Source organism: Crocuta crocuta, unplaced genomic scaffold, assembly GCF_008692635.1.
Source record: "Crocuta crocuta isolate KB4526 unplaced genomic scaffold, BGI_CrCroc_1.0 scaffold87, whole genome shotgun sequence".
Taxonomy (NCBI): Eukaryota; Metazoa; Chordata; class Mammalia; order Carnivora; family Hyaenidae; genus Crocuta; species Crocuta crocuta.
Window position 1 is genome coordinate 5,746,763 of NW_027532166.1, and position 12,533 is coordinate 5,759,295.

At 39.2% G+C, this 12,533-nt stretch overlaps 1 protein-coding gene across 1 annotated transcript in view; it reads left to right on the forward strand.

Moving 5' to 3' along the window:
• Window positions 1-4,769: 4,769 nt before the first annotated feature.
• COX17 (cytochrome c oxidase copper chaperone COX17) overlaps window positions 4,770-12,533 on the forward strand; it is a 9,711-nt gene continuing 1,947 nt past the window's right edge. The window contains exons 1-2 of the mRNA XM_077776682.1: window positions 4,770-4,975; window positions 6,943-7,031. Of these exons, the coding sequence (XP_077632808.1) occupies window positions 4,869-4,975; window positions 6,943-7,027 (192 nt within the window). The 5' untranslated portion in view covers window positions 4,770-4,868 and the 3' untranslated portion in view covers window positions 7,028-7,031. The remainder of the gene's footprint in view (window positions 4,976-6,942; window positions 7,032-12,533) is intronic.

Genomic DNA, 12,533 nt, shown 5'->3' on the forward strand with positions numbered 1-12,533 from the left:
TAAAACAGATGGTTAAATCTAATCTTTTTTTTTTTCCAATTTAAATCCAAGTTAGTTAACATATAGTGTAGTCTTTAGTCTTGGCTTCAAGATTCATCCGTGATTCATCTCTCACATAAGACACCCAGTGCCCATCCCAAAAAGTGCCCTCCTTAGTGACCCTCACCCATTTAACCCATCCCTCCACCCACCTCCCCTCCAGCAACCCTCAGTTTGTTCTCTGTATTTAAGTCTCTTATGGTTTGCCTCCCTCTCTGTTTTTATCTTATTTTAGTTTCCACATGCTACCTACTCTCAATTTAATCTCTAATTACAGCTCTCTAAAATTGTGTTTTTCTTGGAGGAAGTGAGTTTTTGAGATTTTTCTCGGGGGAGAATGGGAAACATTAAATGTCATTGTTTTATACACCTACGTTTCCTTTAATACTAAGGCTATCTATCCTGTTGCTGGGTAGACTCCCGGACCCAGCGCCCTGGGTCTGACCCAGCCAGACCTGAAGGAGTTGCCGAAGTTTCTTGGTCCTGTCATGAGAATGAATTCAAGGACATGCACACAGCATAGTGGATGAGTAACAGAAGCAGGAAAGTTTATTAAAGCAAAAAGTACACTTTGGAGATGCGAGAGGAAGAAAGAAAGCGAGAGCGATGAGTGCCCTGTGGGTTTGAGTGTCTTTTTATTAACCTTTGTTAACTAGTAGTCAGATATTTATTACTTGGGATGGGAAACAATGTTTCATGTTTTTGTTCCTAATTTGGTCAGGGGTTTCCCGAAACACATCCACCACCTTGGGCCAGTCTTGTTAGATCCGGCTTCTTGCGGGTTGCTGCCAGGACAGGCCTCTGACTTTCCCAACAGCTGGCCATGACTTCCTCCGTGCTGGCCTCCAGGTGCCCTGTTAGAACCTAGCTAATTGCCTATTCTAACAATCCCACAAGTCTAAAGACATTTAGACTGAGTAAGAAAAGTAAAGAATGATGTTAATATAAAACCAATCATTAAACTTAAAGCTTACCTCTTCATAAATTAAAAGGCAGAAGAAAAAGTAACCTACATGTGTGGGGTAGCTGTACCATTCTGAAAGAAGAGGAGAGGCAAGTAGCCGGACATAAACAACTAAATATTTTACCTTGGAAAGGAATACCTTTTGGTCCTTTTTTTCAAGGGCAGGAGAATATTCCATCCTGAAGAAGCAGTTGTTGGAAGGTTTTAAGAGTCACAGTGCTCATGGAGGAAACTAAGAGATTGTTAATATCTTGAACACAGCTCATTAAAGTGAGGGCAGGGTAAGAAGGGGCTGTCACCCAGTGGCTTTGCCTGAGGCCTGCCAATACTAGCTTACCCTGGAGAGAGTGTTGTCCCTGCAGTACCCTTTCTTCACTGAAACGAGCAAGGAAGGTGGTCAAGAAAAATCTTTTCTCAATTGCAGAAGCTTTTTCATTATTTTGATCTATAATTTGCCTACACTTTACCTCAATCCTCTTCAACTCCCTAACTTCTCTTAGATATTTCCTTCTCTTTTCTTCCTTGTTCATTTTCTAGGCACAAAAGTTCAGCAGCACATTAAACATAGATCAATGATTGATTTAAAAATAAGAAATATTGGGCATCTGGGTGGCTCAATCGGTTAAGCATCGGACTTCAGCTCACGTTGTAATCTCGTGGTTCTTGAGTTCGAGCCCTACATTGGGATCTGTGCTGACAATATAGAGCCTGCTTAGGATTCTCTCTCTTCCACTCTCTCTGCCCCTCTCCCATTTTCTCTCTCCCTCAAAATAAACATTAAAAAAAAATGTTCACCATACATTTGACAAATTAAGTGGGATAGCAGAAAGCGCACAGATCTTAGAGGGAGAAGATGCTGAGTCTTAGGCCTGCCACTTACATGTTAGGTGACCTTGAACAAATCTTTCCCATATCTCAGTGTTCTCATCTACAATGTAAATAATGAGCTCAACGGCTGTGAACATTAAACAGTGGTTCACAAATTCATCAGATATGGAAGACACTGCAGCTGAAGATTATGCTGTTATTCTAACTGCTCATGTATTCTAAGTGAGCACTTTTTAAAAAATCTGGGTTGGGGGAAGCTGGGTGGCTCAGTCAGTTAAGCATACAAATTTTGGTTTCAGCTCAGATAATGATCTCATGGTTCATGAGATTGAGTCCTGTGTGGGTTATGTGCTGACAGTGCAGATCCTGCTTAGCATTCTCTTTCCCCCCTCTCTCTGCTACTCCCCACTTGCACTGTCTCTGTGTCTCTCAAAATAAATAAATAAACTTTAAAAAAATAAAAATCTTTTTTAAAGATAAAGATTTTCACTTATGATGAGAGAAAAACTCTCTAAAGAACTGACAGACAAGGAAAGCCATTTTAGATTTCTTTCTAAGTTAGCATGATGGTATATAAACTTTGTTCAAACCAAGAGCCTGATTTATATAGCCTGCCATACATGCATTGTACATCTGCTTTGTGAATGAGTAGCCTAAAGGAAAACCCATCTTGTTCTTGAGATATCAAGGTTCCTATTTTCTGCATTCCTTTAAAATAAAATTCATGATTCCTGCCTATATGCTAATCTATCACCTTTTGAGCTTTTACAAGATGTAAAGAAGTATCTACCCTTTACATTGTTATGGATTGAAAGAAGTATCAATTTTTACATCGTAAAAATTGTTCATTCTCCAGAGTACTTTGTTTCCTATGAAGAACGTGTTTCCTGAGCAGCTATCCTAACTAGGGCTCAAATAAAACTCTTTTTCCTTTTAGAGATTCTAAAAGTTTGTTCAATTTGTGTTGACAAAATTTGTGCTTTTGAAGTGTCATCAAATGCACACCACCCCTCAGTATAAAGATAACCTCTACCAACTTTATATTAATGTATTTTGGAGTCTTAAGTAACAGAGACATGCTATTAGGGTTGGGATGATTTTTTTAAAGATTTTATTTTTACGTGATCTTTACATCCAATGTGGGGCTCAAACTCATAATCCCAAGATCAAGAGTCAAACACTCCACCAACTAAGTCAGCCAGGCACCCTTAAAGTTGGGACGATTATTTCATAAAAAGAGATAAGCCCCTCTGCTGTCACTACCTTTCATTGATTCCTTAGTTTGACCTTTCCCATGTAGACCTTTAAGGCATCCAGAGCCCCACACTTTTTCTTCAGTTTGTTCAGCCATGTTTATTGTACATTACCTTCCCAAGGGATGTTGATGTTGCTAGTCCAAGAAGCACTGTTTCACTAGTAAGATACTAAATAACAGTAGCAAACATCTAGTTGAAAGAACTGACAATAGTGGATAAGGGTGAGTTTAGGAGAATATAAGGACAACATGTTGCATTTATTAAACATATCAATCCATAATGAAGTAAAAATCATGCTTATTAAGTTTTTGGATGACAGAATGGGGATGTTTTATAACTTGGAAAATACACACAGAGAAATTACTACTATATAGCACCAGTTCACAGCCCCCGCCCCAGGTGGCTCACATGGTTAAGCATTCAATTCTTGATTACAGCTCAGGTCATGATCTTGCAGTTCATTGGTGTGAGCCCTGCCTTAGTTTTCTGCGCTAAGTGTAGAGTCTGCTTGGGATTCTCTCCTTCTCTCTCTGCTCCTACCCCACGTGCATGCTCTCTCTCTCTCTCAAAAAAAAAAAAAAAAACCACCAAAAACAAAACAGTATATAGTAGTACCAGTTCATAGACATACATATGGATTCCCTGAGCAAAATCTCTGAAATACAGAAACAAACCTTGGTTAGGTGACACTGAAAGTTTGATTACCCAAAATATACAAGGAAGCTATTTGAACTGTTTAACTATGAACTAAACTCCTGCTTTAAAAAATAAGTTCAGGGGTGCCTAGGTGGCTCATTCAGTTGTGTAACTGACTCTTAATTTCAGCTCAAGTCATGATCTCAGGAGTTGGTGTGATAGAGGCCACCTCCAGCTCTGTGCTGACATCGCAGGGCTTGCTCGGAATTCTCTGTCCTCTCTCTCTGCCCCTCCACCCACTTGTGCTCTCAAAATAAATAAATTTTAAAAAATAAGATAAAAAATAAGTTCATTCCTTCTCCCCAACAATTCTCTGCGTGAAAGAAATCCCCACAATTGCAAATAGTAGGCGCCAGTTTACTCATATACCTAATTGAATTCAAGAAATGCCAAGGAAAAGCCATTTTTCAATTTTACTAACTGGTATATTTGCCCTATGACTGAACAATTCCTATTGAAATAAAATCAGAAAGGGAGCTATAAAATAGTGTATTGGATAGGTATATGAGAATTTTCCCCCCAAACTAGTGGACTGGATTGTTCAAAGCTCTCTGCTAATAATTTTTAACTAAACCAGAAAAATAAAAAATCAGAGATAGCGGTGGGGGCGGGGAGGGAGGGGAAGGCAAATAATACTCGAGCATGAAATACGCAGAACTAATCTGTTACTCAAGGGTAACTAGCTTTCACTAGTGTTTCTCTTGTTTAAGGTGGCCAAGTCATTTCACCTTCTCGGGCTTCGGTTTCCCACTGGTGCATTGAGAGGTTAAAAGATATGAGTTATCTCACTACTGGCCTCGTTTTCCAATCTTCCCCCAGTTGATTGACGAACTCTGTTTGCCCTTTCATCCCGCCCCTGCGCCTGCGCGAAAGAAGCGCCCTTCATTTAGGCCCTCTGCGCACGCGCCATTTTTAATCTTTTTCTCCTCCCTCTCCCCCCTCCCCGACTCCTCCTCCGTCTGAAAGAGGCAGGACTTCCTGTCCCTTGGCGAGCCACTGCCGGAAGTGGCTGAAGGCAAATCGGCATTCGCCGAACCTGGTAGAGATTACGGTGCCTGTGCTAGTTGCTGGTTTAGGCTTGAAAGATGCCTGGTCTGGCGGCTGCAAGCCCTGCCCCGTCTGAGTCACAGGAGAAGAAGCCGCTGAAGCCCTGCTGCGCCTGTCCGGAGACCAAGAAGGCGCGCGATGCTTGGTCAGTGCGCAAGCGGGGAAGGGGCGGCGGGCAGGCCCATGTGCTGCCTTCCGGTACCTCCGTGCCCTGCCCGGCCTTGGGCGTTCATTGGTACTGCCGTTTTGAGAGTTAGAGGGCCCTGGACCCTTTGGGTCTCCTGTCTGTTGACCGACTCCGTAGCCCAGCCCCGAAAGATGGATGAGGGGTTAGGATAGAGGTCCGATTGAACCGGGCTCGCTTCGTACACGTACTCGTAGGGTTTTTGAGCATCTGTTATGTGTCAAGCACTGCCTTAGGTCACTAAAGACAGATAAAGATGCTACTTGATTTAAAGAAGCTTAAAGTTAATGGAGATACTAATGATTGCTATTACCACGTGGTATGTATGGGCTATGGTAGAAGATTTGGCAAGAAAAAAATGTAAAAGTTTTCTGGTAAAATTTTGGCATAGTAGGACACGGTACATTACTCAAGTACTGAAAAGCTCCCCTTACTTCTCGCCCCCGCCCGCCCCTCCCCCCTTCCGCGAGGTGGATTAAAAATCAGACAGTCTGTGACATAGGTGACCGTGTTCAGAATAGTACATCTGAATTTCTGTCAACCCACAAAAGGTTTTGTTTTCATTCTATACAGCCACTGTTGTGGAACAAATCTCATTGGGGGAAATGCTCAGAAAATGTGAATTGTACACCTCCCTCCAACCCTTTTGTCCTCAAATATAAAATAATCACAAGTGGCATAATGGGGTTAAGAGTTGTAGGAACACAGTGCTTTTTATTAATAGTCAGTACTTTGCAAATAATACTGTGAAGGGAGAATTGAAAAAATACAGTCTGATACTGAAATTGCTTTCGTAGTTAACAGTAAACGCTTACTGAATCTAAAGACAGAAATGGTGTCATGACTAAGAACCTGGAATCCAGAGTCAAGGTTTGAATCTGGTCCATCAGTTTTGTGACCTTGAGTAAATTATTTAACACACTTGCCTCCTATGTTTGTAAAATGGGCCTAATTAAAGTGTCTACCTCTAGGATTCCTGTAAGGTTTAATGATACAAGCCTAACAGAGTATTCAAAAGATGATCAAGGAATACTAGCTATTATCTTCACCAAACATTCATTCACTTGCAATGAATGAACTATTCATTGAGCTATTGAAGGATGTGTAGGATTTATTTAGATCTTTAAAGAAGGAGAACCTATCCTTCAAATTGCTTTTGCATTAATTATCTCAGACTACTATGCCAAAATATCTATAGTCAGGAGTTAGTCTTGTAATTAAATTTGGCTTAACTTGGTCTTTGCTAAAAGTAAATTTTCAGGCCTTAGAAATAAAAGATGTGTGGTCCTAGTTTTTACTTTGTGTAAAAAGTTCTTTGATCATCGTGAGGGAGGCTCATCAGGCTGCTGTTGACTGCCAGATCTTGCTGTTTATATCGTTAGGTGTATTATGATTAGAAGGAGATTTATTTATCTATTTGTAGAGCAGGATGAAAAATTTAATTCCTCTGTGATAGGCAAAATATTCAGTTCCTCTCTCTGTCCTTCATTTAATATAAGTATTGTATTCAGGGGCACCTGAGTGCCTCATTTGGTTAAGCTTTGCCTTGATCATGATCTCATGGATGCAGATCACATGGATGCGGCTCTGTGCTGACAGCTCAGAGCCTGGAGCCTGCTGATTCTTTCTCCTTCTCTCTCTGCCCCTCCCCCACTCACACTCTGTCTCTCAAAAAAGAATAAATGTTAAAAAAAATGTTTAACATAAGTATTGTATTCAGATGATTAATTTCATTAGAGAATTGTATTGTTCCTTGGATATTAACTAGCGCAATATTTGATACACATAATTATTTAACTCCAGCTACATTCCACATTCCATGGGATCCAGGTTCTGCCTCAACACACACACCCCCTACTGTCATGCATACTTACTATTAATATGCTAATGACTACTTTGTTAGATAACAAGTACATTTTGTTTTATAGCATCATTGAGAAAGGGGAAGAGCACTGTGGACACCTAATTGAGGCCCACAAAGAATGCATGAGAGCCCTGGGATTTAAGATATGAAATGGTGAGCATGATACTTTCTGATTGGGAAGGTAATACACAGGCTTATGTTTTCAGATTTGTGCTTTATAGATTTAGCAGTCACCAGAGAATATTCTATACAAAAAGTAATTCACGTGGTTAATCTAAGATGCTTAAGTATCACTTAAAAATTAATTTTCAGTTTCTAATGTAGGGAGTAAATGTTGCTAATAAATTGAGAATCATTCAGTGGATTTAGGGAGGGGAGAATGTATCTTTCAAAAAGGGGCTTGATAAAAGCCTTTAGAGTTGGAAGGAATAATGGTTTAGGAAGTTCAAAATATTCAGTTGTCTGACTTAAAAGAACTAAAAGGAAAATATTCTTTATTCCTTGTTTCTGATGTGGGTCTTTAGTAAGAGCTTTTAAATAGGGAGTAGGCAGTACATGGAATCATTGCCTTCTGCAAAAGAAAAATACAATTATTGCTATTTCTTTTGTATTACCATGCTTCTAATACTACTAAAACCTCAGACCTTTTTTTTTTTTAAAGAACTGTAAATCTAAATTTTAATGCTGAAAGAGACCTTAAGTTATGTGTATACAATTATACTACAAATAAATGATCTTTTGTTTGGAAATCTTTCTTCAGATAGCAACTTAACCCATTCTTTCACTTCATTCAGGTCTCTGTTCCATAGTCTCCTTATGAGAGATGCTTTTCCTTAGCATTCCATCTGAGATAGCATCCCTTCCCCATCACTCTGTCCCAGCACGATCCAGTAGAACTTTCTGTACCTTCACTCTCCACTGTGTTAGCCACTAGCCATATATGGCTACTGAGCCCTTGAAATGTAGTAGTAAAACTGAAGAACTGAATTTTTAGTTTTATTTAATTTTAATAGTCACATAGGGCTAGTGGCTACTCTCAACATCACTGCTGGCATATTAGGTATTTATTTCTCCATTGTTTTACTGCAACTACAATGTGAGCTCTGAGAAAGTAAGAATTTTCTGTTTGGGGTGCCTGGGTGGCTCAAGTCAGTTGAGCATCTGACTCTTGAGTTTGGCTTAGGTCATGATGTCCCAGTTTGTGAGATGGAACCCTGAATCATGCTCTATGGGGGACAACTCAGAGCATACTTGGGATTCTCTCTCTCCCTCTCTCTTCACCGTTCCCCTGCTTGCTCACTCTCTTTCTCTCTCTTAAAATAAATAAATAAACTTTTTTTTTTTTTAAACATGGGTACTAAGAAGGGCATTTGTTGTAATGAGCACTGGGTGTTGTATGTAAGTAATGAATCACTGAATTCTGCTCCTGAAACCAATATTGTACTGTATGTTAACTAAAATTTAAATTAAAAAATAGATAAAATTTTGAAAACATACTGGTTTTCTAATAGGAAAAAAAAACCCAGAATTTTCTGCTTTGCTTACTGTCATATTCCCAGGACCAATAAGAATGCCTGTCACATAGTAGGTGCTCAACAGAGGACTGTTAATTAAATGAATATATAAATGAACTAAGGCCTCTAGGTACGGAATGACTTCCAAGGTAAGTTAGCAGGACCGATCTGGATACCTCTGGTTCCATGCAGATTCCTTCTGCCTTTTGCCCACCCTTCCCACTGCCCAACATCTATATCACACTGCCACTTTTAACTTAATAATAGCTGAGAGATAATGCCAAAGTCATGTACCAATATAACAGTAATAGAGGCCCTGGTTTCTGTCCCTTTCACCTCTCTCCTGCCTCTTTAGAATTTCATACATAGCTAGTCTTCCTCATTGAGCTGTAAAAAAGGATAGATAAGGAACCTGTTTCAAGCTGATAAGAACTATCACTATGTAGTAGAAAATACTCTAGGCCGAAAGTCCTGAGGCTTAATTTTGATTCTTCTGATGCCTGCTTAGCATGTATTTTACTTCAGCTACATTTAACATTCATCAATACATTAATCCTCTGTGGATTTCACTTTTTTAATTTATAAAAAGATCTATAACATATTTTGTGATTTTATATATAGTATGGTATATCTACTCTGTGTGTACATGACATACTTAAGTGGTTTTTAGATTACATGGTTATTTAAAGATATCCCATAGTGAATCATTTTGTGAAATAAGTAAGTTTAGGTGTATGTGGGATGAGGGGCGTTCTTTAAAAGTATAATTATACCTATTGATTATTTTTAAAGACCTAGAATCTCAACATTTGTACACAGTTTCCTTGTTCGTATTCTTATTCTTTTCCTAGGCAGCTTGTATAAAGTGTTGGCTAGTGCCAAGCCTATCTTAATAAAAAGGGTGATTTTTTAAAAATGCTAATTCTAGGAGCATCAGAACCATCTCTTGGACTTCATGTTGACCACAAAGGTGCTACAGCTATTGTCATAATTAGCACAAATTCATCAGTACTAGAGGATATCATAGGGGTTTTTTTTGTTTTTTGTTTTTTATTGAGACAAAGTGAGAGTGATTCCTATGCACTTCATTTGTGTGTAAAAGAAAATGCAAGAGCTTTGGAATTAGAAAGCCTGGTGTTTGACTGATTGTGTGGTCTTGGGCAAGTCCTTAATTTTCTGAACCTTAGTTTACTTCAGAGAGTCATTGTGATAATTAAATGACAGGTGTACGAATAGAATTTGTAAACTATCAAATGGAAGCCGGAATGGAATAGCCCATATGTTGGGAGTTGTGGATAGCAGATACCCAATTGAGGTCTGTTGGATATATGACCTGATTATGTATTTTTGAATCCCAGTTACGTCAAGAACAATCTGAATCCATGTGGGGTCTTTCTTAGAATTCAGATGTGAGGTTTTCATTTTCAGCATACTATTACTTTTGAAAGAGGAACAGGTGTTTGGATCTGCTTTAGTCCCAGGTATCGTATTTCCCCAACCCCCGCTGGGAAATGGACAGACAATGAAGTGAAAAAAAGACGTAGCCAAATTAAGAAAAGATAGCTGGTAGAATTAAAACTAGAGTCTAGGTCTTTTATGTTCTCCAAAGCACGAACGCTTTACAGTTCATTCCTTGCACTTAATGAGATCTGGGTTGCCAGCCTACTCATTTTTAGGACTGCACATAGTTTTGATTTTCAATCCTAAAACTTTATTATGAATGCAAATTAGAAAGACCTATTGCTGAAATGTGTAGGTATATATAAGTCAGTAATCAGTTCACTGGCTGTAAAATCCAACACTACTGTCTACATTGTTATAAGATAAACCGAACTAAATTGGTATCTCTTAGACTATTAGACCACATTTTTCTTATAGCTTCAAAGGAAAAATAGTTTTGCAAACCTAGATCTTCCCAGTAATGATCATGATCGTTCCTTACTTCAACAACCTTTGTAGATCTTAATGTTATATCCTAAATAAGACAGGTCTTCATTGTACCTTGAATTTAGTAGACTGGGATTTAATATAGATGTAGGCTACATTCAGCCAGAGGTGCACCTTATAATCACCTGAGAACTGTTTTCCAAAATTCACAAGCCCTGTGCCCTGATCTGCTCCTGTTGACTCAGAAACTCCTAGATAACTTTTAGGTGCACCCTTTTTAAGGAACCATTGGCTTAAGCTGAAGAAGTAGCAGGGATACTGCTAAGTATAAACTATCTAAAGATTTAATAGTAGCAGAGGCAGAGACTTGAAAACTGTTCCCAAGGAAAAATAGGTGTGTGATGGTGGTGATTCTAGACACTTTCTTCTATCTTATGACTATTTTCTTTTACCGAAAGAGAAACTAAAGGAACCTAAAACCTACTTAGAAATGTTGAAAGAGGGGGTGCCTGGGTGGCTCAGTTGATTAAGCGTCCAAATTCAGCTCAGGTCATGATCTCATGGTCAGTGAGTTCGAGCCCCATATTGGGCTCTGTGCTGACAGCTCAGAGCCTGGAGCCTGCTTCAGATTCTGTGCCTCCCTCTCTGCTCCTCCGCCACTCATGCTCTGTCTCTCGCTGTCTTTCAAAGATGAATAAATGTTTAAAAAAATTTTTTTTAATTTAATTTTTTTATATATATTTATTTGTAGGAGAAAGAGAGAGACAGCATGAGCAGGGGAGGGTCAGAGAGAGAGGGAGATACAGACTCTGAAACAGGCTCCAGGCTCTGAGCTGGCTGTCAGCACAGAGCCCGATGCGGGGCTCGAATCCACGAACCACGAGATCATGACCTAAGCGAAAGTCGGATGCTTAACTGACTAAGCCACCCAGGCGCCCCTGTTAAAAAAATTTTTTTTAAAAAGACATGTTAAAAGAGGAACATTAACAGCTAGTGTCTTTCTGCCTTTAGGAGTCAGAAGGAACCTTGAGAACCCAGTTTGGGGCTGAAATCCTTGAAAGAAATGAAAGGACTAGCACCAGGCAGTGAAGATACTCAGTATTTACTATTCAATAAAACTTAATAGTTGGTTAAAGTGTGCTTAAAATATGCTGATTTCACATACACACATACAAATGATTATGTATGAAAATATGATCCCAAGAAAATCCAGCAGAAGTATCCTTTCTTGCTATTTAAACATTTATTCAATAGTTACTTATTGTTTAATACCCTAGAAGATGCCTGCATAAGAAAGACCGGGTCTGTTCTGTCAAGGACTTTACACCCAGATATATAACCAAACGTTTATAACCAGAGGCTTTCAGGAGTAGCTCCTCCTGGAATATAGTTAGTGGCAAAAAGGGTAACAGTGCTGTGGACTGCTGTCTTTACAATGTTGAGTGGCTTTATTTTTGGTTACCTTTCCTCTCAAACCTTTCCTTAAGTGTATTCATCTGTTTAGCCTGTTAGAAAACAGAGTTTAGATGTTTGTATTGTTGATCAGGCTTATCTTTTCTAAACCACATGCAGGGACTAATAGCTAGATGAAGGAAGCCCGGTCATTGGACTTGAAGATTTGGCTAGCCCAGATCACTTACTTACCTTTTGAAGCATTGTTCTCTCCCTTCTGGGATAGGGACTGGGAGTGAGGGTGGGTGAGAACTGTTTGGAGAGAAGCCTGGTACTGATTGACTTAGATCAGCAACCCTATCCTCTCCTACTCTCTCTTTTTGATTTCTAAATGGATTCAAACGCATTACCCTTATTTTGCCCTGGGGATAAAGTGAGTAACTTTCCACAGGAAGCACCTTGTATACAGAGCTGACCTTTTGCCTTCCACTTCGTGGATCTGTGCCAAACATACTTGAATCAGCAAGGAAAGGTTTGCAAGCCTCTTCTCTTGAATATCTGTAAAAATAAACTGCCCTGACATTTTTGGGAAGATATTTTTGAATAAATAAATAAATATATATACTTTTTATTTTAACAAAGACTTCTAAAGATTAAAAAATATACTGGTTGAACAGTTTCAGTGAGGTTTTTTAGTTAGACAAAACTAGAATTTATTTAAAAAAATTTTTTTTAATGTTTTATTTATTTCTGAGAGAGAGAGAGGGAAAGAGAGCGTGAGCAGGGGAGGGTCAGAGAGAGGGGGCGACACAGAATCTGAAACAGGCTCCAGGCTCTGAGCTGTCAGCACAGAGCCCAACGC